Below are 18,202 nucleotides of genomic sequence, written 5' to 3'. Positions count from 1 at the left end.
AGCTCATTCCGCTCCCCCAGAATGGTTGCGTACCACCTGCCAGGTGCCAATGTACCACAGGTGGTACCCATACCACTGGTTGAAAAGCCCTGACCTATAGCAATTTCACTATACTCTGCAACCAAGCCCAGCCATAGCAATAGAATTAGTCCAATCTCTACTTTTCAGCTCTAATAATTTTGTAGAACAAATTATTAGTATTATAGAAGATTGTCAGTTAGGTTATTACAGACTATAGATTCTTTATTACATCAATGCCCAGTTCATAAAAAAACACTGAATATATAAAATTGATTAAGTAGATAAGCACGTTAAACTGCTGTGTCTCTTACACATTACTTAACAGAATTTGTCATAGGGGGGGGGGGGGAAGGATCACCTGAGTCTGAAAATAAAGAGTTGTAAATAAACCTGATCATAATGACCTTGAACTTGGTTAAAGGTGCAGTTAACCATTTAATTAAAAAGTTTTGTTGCCCCAAATGAACAGCATAAAATGAACAATATAATAAAACATGTCTGATGGTTTCAATAGCCATTGCAGGTATACATTTAGCATCTGGCTGTTATAATTATTTTTATTATTTTTATCATCTAGAGATTGTGTTTTTTTAAGAAAAGAGAATGAGGGGTGGAGTTGGAAGAATGTTAGCAAACACAAATTCAAAACAGCAACATATCTCTAAGCAAAACCTTTTTTTTCTCTTTCTGGCAAATAGTAAAGACATGGATTTTTAAAATCTGACAATAAAAACAAGTGTCTTGAAATCCCTGAAAAATTAAACAAAAAGAATGGAAATATACCAAGGATTCGCTGGGCCTTTTAATCTTTAACTCTGTGTTGGTTTCCATTTAATGCTGTAACTAGGCCAGCCAAACAAGAGCATCTTCTCTGACTGAAAGTCTTGCAAAGATAACCTTTAACTGTGATATGCGTCAAGAGCTAACCGCACCTCTCCAAGCTCAGCATTCAGCAAACAGGTGACTTTGTATGAATGTGGGAATGGCTTTCTTTCCCTGTTCTTAAACTTCCAGTCTTGTGAAGCTAACAGAGATGGGTCAGGGAACATGGAGTGTCCTTCTGATCCTTTGGGAGCTGGCTCATAAATCAGCTAGCACCAGCGTTATTATTTTACTAGTCAAGCGTATAGAATGACGCTAGAGAGCAGAGTTGCCAATGGTAGGGTGCTTCAGCAGGCTCCAAGCCAGAAATTGCATGAAAAATAAGCAAATGGGAGATTGGGGACTAAAGGTAAGTGTCTGTTTTTGTGAACTATTGCCATGCCTTAAATTATAGGTTGCCTAATACAGCACATGTAGTAGTATAATGGATAAACTATTACATTTGCCAAGAAGAAAATCTGCATTAATGAAAGCAACACTTGGGAGGACAGAAAACTGTCCTTGTTTTGCTATGATTTATAAATTTGTTACTGTTTATTAGCTGGATTTCTATTCTGCCTCTCTGTTATAGTGAGAGCCATGATGTTTAGCAATCATTCGGAAAACATTTGTATTACATTTTGGGTCCAGCTCAGTTACTGTAATCGTGAGTAAAGCTGTGATTTTACACACACTTGTTACAGTGAATTAAGTGAGAAGTATTCAATGAGATTATTTGGACTAGCAAACTACCCAAACCTAGCATTTTGGCAGGGCTCACCACTGATGAATATTTTTGGACAAGTGTTTTTGCAATTCACAGCTGCATCAAGCTTCTTGCATACAGTGACTATTTGAATTTCCCTCTCAAATGTTTGCATAGCATCAGACTATTTTACAGAAAAATAAAATGCATTCTAATCTTATTGCTGGTCACTATGATTGTAAGAATTTCTGCGGGTACCAAATATAAAAACAGTCCCGTTTTTCAATAAAAGAAAAAGGCATCCAGGGACGTAATACGCTGCACGATCCTATCTATGAAGTAAATGTTATTGTTCCCTGGAAAACGAAGGTAAGTGTTGCATTTTGAATAACGACTTCCTCGTTTTCAGTAGCCGAGGGTTTTACTTTGATCTCACTTGTTAAGAAGAAAAAGTTACAGGTGTCAAGATTCGTTAGCCACTACTATCAAAGTGTGGAAATATTTTCCTCATTAGAGACCATAGTATTGGACGTAATAAGTATTCTTGATTCCGCAGAACGGCAAGATCAGATGGTCTTAACTATCTTTCGTTCCCATCTAATATTCGCCTGCATGTTTTATAGCCCGGACTTGGTTAGCCGCGATGTCTAAACCTAGGAACACTTGCTGGGTGCGCCTCATTCGGAGCGGAATCAAAGCAGACAAGCCGCCACAAGACCAAATCACGTGGAGAAACTGAGTAAGATTAAACTCCCTCCCCCTTTTCCCAGTGGGATCCAATAGCTATAAGAGGCGCTGTCCCTCCTTGTCCAATCAGAATGGGGTACGCCGCTGTTTCCCGGATCGTTCTATGCTAGTCGCCTTCCCCACCCCCCGCCCCGCCCCAAAGAAAAAGTTGGAAAGATGGCGGCGCTCCTGGCATTGGAAGGCGACGTGGAAGCGGGTTTACAGTCGGTGTTTCCGCAGGAACTGGAGTTGTTTGCTGATGCTTTTCCTGTGCAGACCCGGTACCGGCTCTGTGGGCACGAGCTGAGCATCCTACAGTACCACGGGGCGCGGCTGGGAGTGGCTGCTCCGGTCTGGGAGGCGGTGAGCGCAAGTCCCGCCTGGGACGGTCGAGATCGAAGGGATCCTTGGGTGTTCTCCGAACTCGGTTGTTAAACGTCTGCAAGAAAACAGCTTCAAGAGCACCAAGGACTGACTCCTCATTTTCATCCCTGAGCTACAACTATTCTCCTTTAATGGTCGAGATCGTTAAGCCTGTAACTAGCACGGCTGTTTCGAGCAGATCTTTTATGCCTATATAAGTAATTGGCAGAACAAAGAAAGTTTGGGCGGTTTAAAGTCATAACAATTTACGATCATACCCGGGAGTCGTTGGTTTGTTTCAACAAAAACCCCAGCAACGCCTTAACAACAAAGAAACATTACGAATATTGAAGCTTTTGTGTTCCCATTTCATTACAGTAAATACAGGGAGTGATCTGGTTTTAAAGGGGACAATAAGGATTTGGCACCCTTTACATGCACATATTTAGCTCCCTTTGGCACCTCTTTTCCTCATTTGGCTTAGCTTGGAAGCTGGATTGTTGCAAGCGTTAATACATGAAGAAACGAACATAATTGTACCAGTTTCTTTAGGGCTGCTTAATGTATTTTGGTATATCATTTGCCTCATTTCTCAATGCATATTCAGATCTGCGTCTCGATTTTATGTCATATAAGACGTGTGCTTGGCATGTGATGATCCAGAACAATTTAATATGTTTGTGCATGTATTTTCATAACACCATTCTATTTGATTGAGACTTAAAATCAAAGTAAACATAAAAACAAAAAGTCAAAATGCTAAAATAACTTCTGAATCAGCACAGTCCATTATAATGAATAATAAAAAGTCGAGCCTTGTATCAAATTTGCTTAACTTCTTTATGTATTTATAATTTAATGGTCATATTAGCATCTCTGAGTTAAGCATATCACTACTCTGAAGGTCTAAGGATAAAGGATATCTCAGATAAAGATGCATCATGGGTGTTTGCAGGGGGAGTACAATAGAGGGGCTGAAATGTGTAGCAATGTCATGACACAAATCCAGTGAGTTACATATGTGGATCTAATGTCAAAGTGCATGGACAAAAGAGTGATGTTTATACTGTGGCATTAATTTATGTGTGCTGCCATTTTTTCATTATCATGGTTACCTGCAGACAGCAGTGGGGTACCTAGGGGTAAGTTGAGATAAAAGTGCCAAAGGGAGGAAAGAATGTCTTCTTTGGATAAACAGCAAGGGCAGGATGAATATATGAAAGAGGAGGCAATTGCATAAGAACAATAAGAGAAAAGGCTAGAGGAAGATATTGTATTGTATGTAACCTTGTACAAGGTATGTTTAGTTATAAAGAACACATAAGGTATAGACTACTCATTTAGAAAAATATAAACATCAGGGAATCATAATATTTTTACTTGAAGAAAAAAAACTATAAAAAGGTCAATCCAATGTAGAATATTTCGTGGTAAATAGAATTTTTCCTAGATATGTTACATTCTAGATATGAACTCTGATGTGATCACTTGAGATGAAGGAGCACCTACTGTAGAAGAGCCACAAGAAACACGGATGAACAAAGACATCAAGTCAGATTAACTGTTCCTCTAAGCCAGGGTTGAATAGAGGTCTGGCTGGAATAAACCAGGGATGTCCAACCTTGGCAACTTTAATACCAATGGACTTCAAATTCCAGATTTCCCCAGCCTGCACCCCTGGATTAGATTAAGACCCTATCTCATCCAGCATTCTGTATTATACAGTGGCCACCCAGATGTGCCTGGAAAATATCTCCCATTTTCCAATTGACCCCTCAGGGTTTCAGGTATTCTGGGAAACCACTGTTTCTCAGAATTTGACAGAGAAATAAATTTTGCAAGTAATAACTTGTGATGTGTGTGAAACCAGGGTGGTGGAACAGAAGGATGACATGGAAGGGAATATATTTATGTAAAAATAATTGGCTGCAAAGAACCTCAAAACAAATGCTAAAATGTTGCCTCTTGGAAACAAAAAGCTTGTAGAATAAAAGACATGGTATCCTCATCAGAAGAAGTCTGTGAAACAAAATGAATTTATATATGTGCACTGATCTATTAATTTTTTGTTTGAATATTTCATTCTGAAATGCTATTCCCTCATGTTTTTTAAGGCTCTAACTCTCTGTGAATATTTTGAAGCAAAGAAGATGAACTTTCAGGGCAAGAAAGTGATAGAGCTGGGTGCTGGGACTGGTGTTGTGGGAATCCTCGCTTCGCTTCTCGGTATGTTGAATTAACTACAGACAAGGGTGGGGAAGAATACAGTAGTCTTCAATTTACGAAAACAATTGAGCCCAAAATTTTCATTGCTAAGCAGGATATCTTTGTTTTCTTCCCCTTTACAGGTAGTCCTCAACTTATGACCAAAATCGAGCCCCAAATTTCTTTTACTAAGTGAGGCATTTGTTAAGCAAATTTTTCCCCATTTTATGACCTTGCTTGCCACAACTGTTAAGTGAATCACTGCAGTTGTTACGTTAACAATGTGGTTTTTAAGTGAATCTGGCTTCCCCATTGACTTTGTTCATCTAAAGGTCGCAAAAGGTGATCACATGATGCTGGGACACCACAACTGTCATAAATATGTTAAGCTGTTAAGTGTCTGAATTTTGATCACCCTGACTATATCCCAACGATTGTGTGAAAAATGGTCATTGGTCACTTTTTTCAGTGCTGTTGTAACTTTGAACGATCACTAAATGAACTGTTGTAAGTGAAAAATTATCTGTGCTTTTTTATTACATTTATATGCCACCCTGTCTCGTGGTTGCATATTGGTATATTATGCATAGAATCATTGAAGTTTATGATGACATTTGTCTGTATTCCTTCCTTTAAAGGCTAGGGTTGAGTCAAGGAGAACAGATGGACACCAAGGCTGTGCTTTTGTGCATAATATCTGTGGCCTGAATCCTTGAAAGCTTTTTGTTGCTCAGAGTTCCCTTCCTTTTTCTTTCCAGGAGGTCACGTAACTATCACAGATCTTCCTGTAGCTTTGAAGCAGATAGAGGAGAACGTCCATCAGAATTTGCCTGGACAATGCATGGCACGAACCAGGGTTTGTGCTCTATCATGGGGTCTGGACCACAAGGACTTTCCTCAAAATTATGACCTCATCCTGGGTGCAGATATTGTCTATCTCCAGGACACTTACCCACTTCTGATAAGAACTCTCCAGCATTTATGTGGCGCTCAATCGACTATCTATCTGTCTTCAAAAATGAGAGAGGAACATAGTACAGTGCTGTTTTTTGAGACTCTGCTCCCTGTGCACTTCACCATAAAACTCGTCTTTAGGAATGAGGCTGAAAATATTAACATCTACAAAGTGACCGGCAAGGATTACATTGGTTAAAGACTAGTTAAAGACTGGTTAAAGATGCTCATTTTCCATCTTTTTTTAAAGAAAAAGAAAAAAAATGTGATTTGAGAATTAAGAATGGAATGAATTTGGTGTCTCTCGCTAATTGCTATAAGAACAAATCTGCAAACCTTGCAAGGAAGAATCCTGTCTGAGAAAGGGCAGTCCTACGAAACATATATTCCCAGTGGAAATTTAACGATATGAGGCAGCCATTATCTCTTACTGTCTTCATCCCCTAACTTACATTTTTCTGAGGAAAAAGAGAAATATCTTTAGGAGTGTGTATTTATATCTGAGGGATATCTGAGGGAACACCTGCTGCCGGCATCAAGTTCCCTTCGTCCAGTGCGCTCCCACAGGGAGGGTCTTCTCAGGGTGCCACCGGTAAGAGATTGCCGGCGGACGACACCCAGGGATAGGGCCTTCTCAGTGGGGGCGCCTGCCCTTTGGAACCAGCTGCCCGTGGAGCTGAGGACTGCCCCCGACCTCCGTTCATTCCGCCGGGGCCTGAAGACCTGGCTCTTCGAGCGCTCTGGCCCAGGCTGAGGATTAATTTTATTTTAACTGGGGTTTTTACTTATACAGGGATAAATTTATTTTTTTTTAAACTTGGTTTTTTAACTTTTGTATTTTGCTTTTTAATTGCCCTGTAAACCTCCCTGAGTCCTCCGGGAAAGGGCGGCATATAAATGCAATAAAATAAATAAATAAATAAATAAATAAGTACTAGGGGTGATATGGCTTTCTTGCAGAAATGTTCAAAAGTGGCTGAGGCACCAAGTGAACAAAGGCACATTAACAAAGATTAATGTATTTGCAGTAGTGCAAATACAAGGTGACCAAAGCATGAATGACTATCTTAAGGGCCTCCTGGTCCAGGTATGAGTGCAAATGATGCACACGATGTATTTGTACAAAGGCTCTTGATTGAGCAGAAGTTGAAAGTCTAGGAGAAATCCCAGACTTGCACACCAATTATGTCTGGAGCAATGCAACCTCACCCAGAACTAGTGGAAAATTCCCATTTTTGTGTGTGTGTGGGGGGGAAATCCCATAGCTACTCAAGTTTTATTAAGTTCAGTAGCATCACTTGGTTTGTCAAGAATCAAAATATATAGCAATCATCAGCACACTTAAGATACCTGATCTTATGCTGATGATCTCAAACCAAGGAAGGGTAGGATAGATACACCACTTTTATCTCAGTCCTGCTAGAGGTGATCCATAAATATGATTAACGGCATCCTGTATTATACCTAGGGCTGAACACTATGAAAAGGACCTCCAAAGCTGCAGCTTAACCAACTCCCCCAAGAGAGAAATTGTTCAGTGCTGTTGGATACAGTGACCACTTCTAGAGTAGGGAGTTTTTTCCCATGACTAAAATCCTGACTTTGTCTTCCACCCTCTTCCAGCAACATTATTTAACCTTCAGTAGGTCCTTTGAAAATCAGGGGTTCTCTGGAATCAAGCCACATGGGCACAATGTGATCCAAGGCTGTCACACACTCAATCCAAAGTGGCAATTAGGGCCTCAGTTAAACCACTAATCAGAAATCTGAAATCCACAGGGAGCCATAAAACTTTCATAGGAATGAGGTGGAATCCAAGTGTTGGTTCTTGCCTAAAAGTACAAGTTCAAGAATACGTTAGCTAGACGAAGTGAAGCATTTAATATGTGCATTAAAACACATGGTGCCTTTTCTCGTTTTGAGGTTTTTATGTCTTCCTCTTTATGATAGCTTATACAAAATGGAACGTGTTTGTATGTGTCTGTACGCATACGCTGTGCATTTGTATTTCCAACACTATACTGTCCCATTCACAGGAATCAAGGCTTCACTTGAATTTGTATACTGTATCTTAAAAGATGCTAGTGATGCGTATGCATTTTGTGAATAGATTCTGTATTGCTTGTCGATTGTAGAAGTACAGCTGCAACTACTCTGTTGCTGCATTACATGGAAGATATTCAGCATTATGTGGTTTCTTGAGATCATTTTCATGAACCAAAATAATTTTTTATTTATGTTACTTGACCTCCATCAATTAGTATACTGCAAATGGTAAATTGGCTAAGTATTTGCATGATTACATAGCGTTAAAAGTCCGCCCGTCTTAAAGTGGTCAATTTAGAACAGGAGTCTTCAAACTTGGCCCTTTTATGACTCATGGACTTCAACTCCCAGAATTCCTCAGCCGGGGATGCTGGCTGAGGAATTCTGGGAGTTGAAGTCCACAAGTTATAAAAGGGCCAAGTTTGAAACCCCTGATTTAGAAGAACACCGATCTAAACCCAGCACAACGAGCTGACTCGCTTTCCCTCTCTAAGGTTCAGCGGCGTCTTGCTTTCAACCAATGAAACGTCTAGGTAGATTAGAGCGAATCAGCGTCGAGGGAAGGCGGGCTTATTCTGCGCGCGCGGCTTCAGCCTAAGGAAGGCCGGGTCTCCCTGGTCGCGTACCCCGTACGGGGTTTGATGACGTCTAATTCTTGCGCCCTCAACATGCTGCGCGTTTCGGGGCTGGGGTGGACTCTGGTCTCCTTGCAAGCAAGGGGCGCCCTGGTGCTGCAGGTGAGGGGCGCCTGCCTGGAGGCGATGCCGAGCTGATTTGGTTTACTAGCAGGGGTGCTGCTTGTGGTCTGGTTTCATCCAGGTCCCTAAGACTAGAGCAGGTTGCCACGTTCGTTTTTATAGGCGGAGACCCCTTTGCCTTTAAAACTACAGGATTGCACGCGTGGGAACTTAGCGAGAGGGACTTCCCTGTTTCTGCCTGCGATTCAATTTTCACTTTATTATCTTTGTTTGTATAGAATGGCAGGATATAAATTAGTTTGGTGTAGTGGTTAAGATACCAGGGTAGAAATTGGCAGGCTGGGAGTTTTAGTCACCGCCTTGGGCATAAACCAGCTGGATGATTTTGGGCTAGTCCAGGGAGAATGCAAACCACTTCCGAAAAATCTTACCGAGAAAACCGCAGGAACTTGTCTAGTCAGTCACCCGGAATCAAGGCCGACTCGGAAGGCACAATCAATCAATTTAGTGCCTCTCTAATAGGGCTTATTTGAAATTGGAAGATCTGGAAGTAGTAATTCATGTCCTCATCATCTCAAGGGTGGACTTCTACCATGTGCTTTTCTTAGGGCTGCCCTTGAAAACTATTTGAAACTGCAATTGGTGCAGAATGATTGGCAATTTAGTTACTCATCCCAGCTTCTGCCAACCTAGCAGTTCGAAAGCATGTAAAAATGCAAGTAGAAAAATAGGGACCACTATGGTGGGAAGGTAACAGCGTTCCGTGCACCTTTGGTGTCTAGTCATGCTGGCCACATGACCACGGAGATATCCTCGGACAAGCGGCTTTGAAACAGAGATGAGCACCGGCCCTAGAGTTGGAAATGACTAGCACGCATGTGCGGGGGAACCTTTGCTATGGTCACATGATGTCAATTCTATGCTGCATTGATTTATGGGCATAGTTCAAAATGTTAGTTTTAACCTGTAAACCTTGAATAGCTTGAGTCTGCAGGTTTCTCTAGGACCACCTTCTTCAAATTGGATCTGCCCGTGAATGAAGGCAAATATGTGTGTCCCTGGATAATGCTGGGTCAGTCACTGGGACTAGAGGTTTACTCTTTCTAGGTAAAAGAGTAAACCTCTGTCCTATTGACTGACCCAGATAGGATCTTCAATCTTCCCAACCCATGTGAACAATAAGAGAGAGGAGCCTTCTCAACAGTTGCTTCTACTCTAGAAAACCTTCCCTCCAAAAGTGCAAATGGCCCATACCATGTTATTCTTCAGAACAGTAGTAGAAACTGTATATTTTTGAAAAGGAGCTTCGGAGGTTGATTTGTATATCATCTGTTCAGGGAAGGGCTCATTGAAGTGGGATGTTTTATTGTGGAATTGTGTGTTACAGTTTTTAACCTATTATTAAATATATTGTGATTTTGTAGATGTTGTATTTTTGTATTGTAAGCTTCTTAGGGTAGTTTATCACAAACATAATAAAAGAATAGAAGTTTGTTCCCACACTCTTTAGCTTCAGATTGTTGGGGAAACCGAGAGGTTTCTTTCATGCTTCTCAAGTCAGTTTGGCTCTATGGACTACATATCTGCCTTCATTTCTTCAGCATCTGAGAAGAGCATCTCTTTTCTGCATGTTCTCACCAGATCATAAGACTGCCTTGCTACAGGTGAATTGGTACCTGCACATTCTCTTTGGGAATATGACTTCCCCCAACAGAACGTTGTCAAACTTAGAATTCTGATTTTATGTTTCTCTGCTAGAGGTCATTTCTAGTAGGTTCAGTGGAATTGACTCCCAAGTGACTGTATGGGATCACTCTCTAATTCTTCTGCTTCATTTTGTCACACACAAATGGGTCAGTGGGAACTTCAAACTTTTTCATTTTATTTTTGTTTTTCCCCCTATAGCAATGGCATTTGCCTCGTTTCCTTCATGCTGGCATTCCTGTCCTGGCAGCAAAAGAAGCGCTGATGAAACTTAGGAAGAAAACTGGCTATTCCTTTGTGAACTGCAAGAAAGCCTTGGAAAAATATGGTGATAATTTTGAAGAAGTAAGAATCATTTTTGCGTGTGTGACATTGTAACCCATATCTTTCATTTTCTCATTCTTTCTCTATCAGCATGCTGCTTCCATGTTCCAAAATCCTGTTTTAAAATATCAGTAACAGTTTTGTTTTAAAGCAACAGTTTTGTGCTTGCTGGCTAAACGGTAATTCTTACTGACATCAAAGAATTTAGGCTGGAGTGAATGTAATTAAATCTGTACTGACCCTTGTTTCTTCTTGCCTTGAAAATCCATACATACTTTTATAAGCAAACGACTTATAAAGTCACGTTTTTTGTACGTTTTCTGTACAACTGACAAACCTTTATACAGATAAAATGTGAGCAGGCAGGGAAATGCTCAGTTATAGAACCACCCACTGCTGTTCCTGGATCCTCTGAAAATAACATACGTGGAAAAACCTGAAATGTGATCAAGAAACTTTCCAGTGATTTTCTAACTTTCTGTTTACAAAGTATTTTTGAAGTAGGGGCCACCCTTCAGAGCTATTTACCACTTTTTGTAGAAGTATAATGAGAGAATACATTTGTTTTTATTTAGTGAATGGCGCATCATAAATAGACTAGCAATGTATATTAACCTTTCACCTAGATAAGTAAAACACAACAAAATATAAATGTTAAAAAGATCTGTATGAACAGTTTGGAAACATTGGCTCATGAATCTGCTGAGCCCTCGACATTGATCTGGCAAATTCAAATAATATTCCCAATCTCTCCTATCATTTGGGCCTGAAAAGGTCCAGTTTTTGTTTTTGTTTTCATTATCATGTATTTTGAGAGCCAGGAAAGTCTACAGAGATGTCTGGCTGCCAGCAGTTGCTAGTTCGTTTAGTTCCCGCTGTCACACTATCCAGGGTGCACCATGAAGAGACGAACTAATCTCATACCCTAATCTAATATCTAATACCCCCTCAATTAAACAACATCTCTGGGGGATACAGGAAGTGAGCATTCTTTGTCATGGTGCTGCCCTTTTGGAACACTATTCCTGCCAAGATTTATATTTTTATTTATTTATTTATTTTATTAGATTTATATTCTCCCAAAGGACTCGGGGCGGTGTACAGGGCAATTAAAACATGGCATACAAAGTTAAAAATAAATTAAATTAAATTTAGCCCCAAACCAAGTAAATCAAATTCTAAAATTTAAAATCCCAATCCCTCAGTCCAGGCTGGCAAGCTCGAATAACCAGGTTTTCAGGTCACGGCGAAAAGAGCGAAGGTCGGGAGCCATCCGGAGCTCAACAGGGAGTTGGTTCCAGAGGGCAGGCGTGCCCACAGAGAATGCTCTCCCCCTGGGGGCCGCCAGCCGGCACTCTCTGACCGACGGCACCCTGAGGAGGCCCTGTCTGTGGGAGCGCACAGGACGATGGGAAGTTGACGCCGGCAGAAGGTGCTCCCGTAAATAATCCGGACCCATGTCATTTAGGGCTTTGTAGGTCATCACCAGCATCTTGAATCTCACCTGGAGGTGAGGCCCCTCCAGGCCCTTTTTAAGTGAGCCCTTAATACCTGAGTCTGTCTCTAGGTCAGGAGTTAGAATGTGTGGTAGCTCCCTTTGTTTTGATGGTTTAAATTATTAATTAATTAATTAATTAATTATGAGACTTGTATGCTGCGCTATCTCCCGAAGGACTCAGAACGGCTAACAACAATAAAATACAAATAAATACAAATATTAAAAAAGAATTAAATTGTGTCAAAGTCCCACTAAAACCAATAAAAACATTTAAAATCATAATTAAAAACCCCATTATCATCAGTCCAGGTCGGCCTGTTGGAAAAGATATGTCTTAAGGTCACGGCGAAAGGACCAAAGGTCTGGGGCCATCCGGAGCTCCTGGGGGAGTTGATTCCACCAAGCAGTTGCCCCAACAGAGAAGGCCCTCCCCCTGCAGGTCGCCAGCCGACATTGTCTGGCCGACGGCACCCTGAGGAGGCCCTCTCTGTGTGAGCGCACAGGGTGATGGGAAAACGTTCCTGGCAGCAGACGGTCCTGCAAATATCCCGGGCCTAAGCTCTGTGGCTTCTCTGGTTTTGGCTTCTGGATTATATATCCTTTTCTCTATATATGTTTGTATGGGTGGATAGATAGATGGACGATTACATTATCTCTCATTCTGGGGTTTGTCTTCAAAGGCTGAAATCTGGCTGCACGAACAAGCACAGAAGGAGGGATGGAACAAAGCATTGAAACTTTACGGTCGGAAGGCAAAAGAAGGTCTAATAGGGCTGCTTCAAGAGGGTAGCTCAGCAGTAATGGTAGAGGTGAGTCTTTCCTTTGAAGAAGATTTGTTGGCCTTCAGGATGATTACAAAGGCCCTGTTGAGCCCCCTGCCCCTCCCCCCCCCGGAACTGGGGCCAGAAAGTTTACAAAGATGGCATGAGCTGATTGGTGGGTGGATGGATATTTTTTATCAGGGCCTCAGTGCAATTTATTTTAAGTAGTTTTTATTGAAATGTATTTTTGTGTTCAGAATTTATTTTGGCAGATGGGCTACTAGATAAATGGGTTAAATAAATAAATATTAGACACATCTGGGAGCAAGAATGGCTATATGAGAATTATATGGGGATATGCTTCCCTTTGACAACCGTATAGATCTCCTCTGTCCTGAACATGGTGTTCTTCAATAGTTTGGCCTATGGCTCTCTTTGGAAGGGGTTTTCGAAATGTTCTACGTTTGAACATTTAAAATGGTCTGCCTCAGTTATCTAGGTCGTGAGTTCAAAATGAACCGTGTCAAACTGCTTCCAAAACTGCCTATTTGAAATTCACGATGGGATAATTTGAATTTGAAATGGGTCTCTGCACCGCTGCTTTCTGACCACAGGCAGCAGGCCTAGAGATCAGGGATAGCAAGAAACGAACATTTGCATGATAGTTTGCTGTAATTCCTAAAAGCCTCTCTAGGTATAAGTTTGGAAGCAAGTGTTCTCTTGAAAAGCCACTTTTTTATGTCTCCACGTAACACTATAAACATAAATACTTGCTTTTTAGCCTGCTGAAGTAATGCAGGAAATATTCCTGATCTTTCCCAGATTCAAACCTCAGGAAATCTAATTTATCTAAAATATGGGTCAGTTCACTGGTCATAGGTTTTAAATACATGGCGTGTTTAACTTCCTGGGTTTTCCCCTTTAGTTTTTTGTTTTTATTGAGCAATACTGGCATTGAATGACATGATGCTGGGATCCTGTTTTTTTTTTTTTTGTAATAGGATTCTGTTTAGAGTCTGTGTCAAAGAGATATTTGCAATAGTTTGGCAGCTGTTTTCATTTTCTTTTAGTCTTGGGAGAACAGGCATTAAGAGTACTAAGGATCCTTTTAGCAGCCATTTTACATCCAGTTCTTGTTAGACTAGCACAAACCTTACAGTGGTCGGGCTAATATTAATATTAAGCTAATAATTAATTACTATATCGAACACGCAATAAACAGAGAGCTGCTTTTTGACATTAAAACGTACACAAAGCAATAGTTAGCTGATTCATTGTAGTTTAGAATACAGAATATCCTTACAGGGTAAGAAAGAGAGAAGAATGCTGTTGTCACATTAACAAAAAGTTAGGATCCCACTTTCACCCATCTCGGGTCTTTGGGAACATCTCATTGTCTAGCTCTATTTTAAACTCTTTAGCAATATAACTGGTGGTGAGATATTTCTAAGTTAGCCCTGCTTTTCTGCCAGGTAAACTGTGAGACCGATTTTGTGGCCCAAAATGTTAAATTTCAACAGCTGGTTCAGCAAGTAGCGATTGGAACAATGATTCACCATAAGGAGACCGTAGACCAATCAAACACATATGCTAAGGTAAGAATGATATGCACACACGTATGTACAAATGATATCTTGTAATTTTGAAGAATTTGATACTAATGTTGCATTTAAATCTTCTTGCCGGTTGGTTCTTAAGGGGCACCTTCAAACAAAATTCTAGTTGGGCACTTAAAAATGTAGATGTCAAATGTAACTTTTTAGGTGGGGGCTGGCCAACGTGGCACATGAGACTTAGCCTAAGAAACTAGTGCATTGTTGATCAGAAATAGGTATGTATTCCCCATACTAAGAGTGATATAAGGTATCTCTCAAAAGTGCCTGCAGAAATAGAATGATTCTTTGGCATTAAATCCTTAAGGAAAAATGTACCTTGCTGCAAAATTGCCTCACAGCTGATACCTTGCATCCACTTAGCAAATGAGTGTCTGACATGTATTTATTTACATTTTTGTATATTGCTGTATTGTGAGAAAACCTATAGTAATCTAGGCCTTTTCCTTGTTCACAATCATCTTAGCATGAATCCACCATTCTCTGTTTTATCTGTGTCTCAAATGTGTCTCAAAAGCTCTGTGGCGCATGTTCAACTCAATGGCGTATAAAACTCTCCAGAAAGCATCAGAGCTTTACATTCTAGGACAGGGATGGCTCACTTTTTCATGGCAAGTGTCCATGATTGACATCTTTTGGTAGGGGTGATGGTCATAGTCAGTGCTTTTTTTGTAAAAGAAAAAGGTGCCGGAACTCACACATGTCATACAATCCACCTTGCCTACCCTACAAGGTTCCATCCAAAAAAGGTGCCGGAACTCCATTCTGAGCGTTCTATGAGAAAAAAAAGCCCTGGTCATAGTATATGGAGCAATGATGCAAAATGAACAGAATTTCTATATTTGGGGAAGTTGAAAGGTTTTTTGTTGTGGTGGTGGTGGTTTTCTTTTTGAGTTGTGTGAAGAGTATCTTAAAATGCACAGTTTTCACGTGCTGCTTACCTCAAAATGTTATAAAGCATGCCACTACTGCCAGTCCAGCAGTGAAACCAAAGGGAGCTCTAGTTTTCAGCTAGTTGAGCAACCGGGCTAAAAATGCAGCCTCAGTCCTGCCGTAGGACACAAAAACCTTCCCTTCAAAAAACACCTGAGCTGAGCTGAGGCCCTGGTAAATATAGACTCCCCAGCGTCATTCTTGATAATGAGATGTGTGGCATATACATTTAATAAAAGTAAATATGGGTAACTCTGAAGGTCTCTGGTGTATGAAACTATGTTTTTGGCCTCTTCACGAGACAGCTTATTTTATAATGAGCTTATTTTTCTCATTTTTATGGTTAGAAATTACAAGTTGTTGGGAAAAGTGCAGAATTTTCACACATCATCTGTGTTCAGTGAAGTGAAAAGATATCTAACAGCATGTCTCAAAGGCTCTGGAAATCGTGGCCACTTTTGATAGTGGTTAATGGCCATCTTGTATTTTTATTGGCTGTCCTGTCCCCATCCCAATCAAAAACTGGGCTAGAATGAAGAAGGCGTCCTTAGTAATTCTGTTGCACATTAACTTCAGGGAAAAGAATAGCACCTACAAGTCAATTTCCTCCCTCAAATGCTTCTTCATGAGTGTTGTTAGACTTACTTCATGTATTTTAAATTAATTTACTTTTTTAAACAAATGGTTCTAGTACATTACATCAGGATTCCTCAAACTTCGCCCTTTTATGACTTGTGGACTTCAACTCCCAAAATTCCTCAGCCAGGCATGCTGGCTGAGGAATTCTGGGAGTTGAAGTCCACAAGTCATAAAAGGGCCAAGTTTGAAGACCTCTGCACTACATTAACTAGATAGCAGGTAGTCTTTAAGACAGTTAAATACATTTTAAGTTAAATATCTTTTACAAACCAGTAGCTGACAATTTCTGAAGCTTTCTAGATCTGATTTGCTACAAGAGCACAACAGTCCTATGAAACAGTCCTATTTCTGTTTGTGGGTGGCAAATTGAATGGGTTTGATGAAAGAGGAATCCTGCAAGAAAATACTGGAGAAGCCTTTTATTGATGTTGCTTGGGCATTGGACCACTACTTCTTGCTGACAATTTGCTGCTGATGTGGTTTGCACCATTTTTGTTATTCCAAATTCCTTGCCACATGAGAAGAAAAGCAATGCATACAAGCAAGACGCTAAAACGAACTAGTCACTGGATTTACTTTGCAGGTTTCCATTAAAAAATTAATTGACACCATGTTTGAATGTTTTGTAGCGTCTCTTAAATTCCGATGAGCTTTCTCAACTCAGGACAGGACCAGAAGGATCATTGCTTACTGACCAACTCGCTCTGGCGATAGGTGAGTGTTTGGGGCCCAGTAATAGCCAATAGTGGTCAGAAGGGAGGGGCAACAATTTCCTGTTTTCATGCACTGTTCTTTCTTTTTTTTCAATGGGTGGAATTTATGATAGATGGACAGACATAATACCGCGTTTCCTTGAAAGTAAGACCTACCCTGAAATTAAGCCCTAGCTTGTTTTTTGGGGGGGGGTAATATAAGCCCTACCCCCAAAATAAGCCCTAGTTTTGGGGCAAGGCGCACACCTAAAAATCAAGCTGAGGTGGGGGTGTGGAGCTGCCCCACATGTATCCGCATACTGTTGCAGCCAGATCTCCCATGAATTGACACCTTGCCTCTCCAGCCCACTTCTTCTGCACCTTTACTGGTTCGTGCTGTTCTCTCTGCTCCCTCTCCTCCCCACCCCCACCCCACATTTTGACTTGTTAAAATTTTTCTTTTTTTTTCTTTTAAAGGCAAACTTGGCGAGAACATGGTTGTTAAGAGGGCAGCATGCATATCAGTGCCTGAGAATTTCTTTATCGGCTGTTACGTACACGGGTCACCCTCAGAAAGCAGCTCGTTGCTTTCTAACACGTTATTTGGCAAATACGGTGCCATGGTGATCTGCAGTTCCTCGGAGGAAGAGCAAAAGTCTGACATTGCTGAAATGAGTCGGAGGCTGGCCCAGCATGTGGTAGGTATGGCCCCTCTTTCTGTGGGCTCTCTGGAAGACGAACCTGGAGATGAATCTGAAACAAAGATGCTTGCCCAGCCATATGTTATGGAGCCAACTATTTCCTTGGGACAATACCTTCAGCCGACCGGGGTATCTGTGTTGGATTTTGTGCGGTTCGAGTGTGGAGAAGATCCAGAGTTGTCCGAATCGAGCTAGGCAAGATTCGTTTGTACTGGGAATGTCAAGACTAGTTCCCAATTCTGCTTGGGCTTGGGAGCGATTCACAGAAGTAGATGGTAATGCCAGTAATGCTTTGTCTAAAGCCAAGAATGGAAAACATGGAATGTCTTTCGAAAACTCAGAAATGGCTTTTGTGCAATGTGACCAAGAAAATATGGCAGACAGATGTTAATGTAACAAATAAAAGTATGAGTTCCTTCTGTAATAGTAATTGCAAATTTACGAAGGTTGTGGCCTCTGATTCAAGCCTGTCATATTGTTCGCATTAGTATTCGGAAATGTGACAAGTCTGTTTTTATTTTCTGTAAATGAAATCAATGGGATTCTTTGAAACTTACTGTCAGCAGACGGCATGTGTCTTTTGCATACCTTTAAAGCTTTTAACCAGAGTGACAGAATATGTATTTTGCTGAGTAGTTAATAACTGCTATTCTGATTAATGAAGTGCCTGTGAAGAAGTAAAATAAGGACAGTAAAGGATTCATGAGGGGGAAGAAAAGGGTGGAATGCCAGCGACAAGTTGAGACTGGGACTGACA

The 18,202-nt window shown here is 40.8% G+C and overlaps 2 protein-coding genes across 2 annotated transcripts; both read left to right on the top strand.

The window, feature by feature from the left end:
- Positions 1 to 2,491: 2,491 nt before the first annotated feature.
- Positions 2,492 to 7,912, top strand: EEF1AKMT3 (EEF1A lysine methyltransferase 3; the record flags this gene model as incomplete). The annotated part of the gene is made up of 3 exons (XM_081318974.1): positions 2,492 to 2,677; positions 4,792 to 4,903; positions 5,641 to 7,912. 3 exons carry the CDS (start codon positions 2,492 to 2,494, stop codon positions 6,033 to 6,035), a joined length of 693 nt encoding a protein of 230 aa, XP_081175100.1. The 3' UTR covers positions 6,036 to 7,912.
- Positions 7,913 to 8,523: 611 nt separating this feature from the next.
- On the top strand, positions 8,524 to 17,886 carry TSFM (Ts translation elongation factor, mitochondrial; the record flags this gene model as incomplete). The annotated part of the gene is made up of 6 exons (XM_081316680.1): positions 8,524 to 8,619; positions 10,486 to 10,629; positions 12,787 to 12,915; positions 14,340 to 14,462; positions 16,682 to 16,766; positions 17,222 to 17,886. The coding sequence occupies 6 exons, from the start codon at positions 8,524 to 8,526 to the stop codon at positions 17,638 to 17,640; spliced, it is 996 nt and encodes a 331-aa protein (XP_081172806.1). The 3' UTR covers positions 17,641 to 17,886.
- Positions 17,887 to 18,202: the final 316 nt, after the last annotated feature.

This window comes from Vipera berus (genome assembly GCF_964194415.1).
Source record: "Vipera berus genome assembly, chromosome: 2".
Taxonomy (NCBI): Eukaryota; Metazoa; Chordata; class Lepidosauria; order Squamata; family Viperidae; genus Vipera; species Vipera berus.
This window is presented reverse-complemented; position numbering and strand designations above follow the sequence as displayed.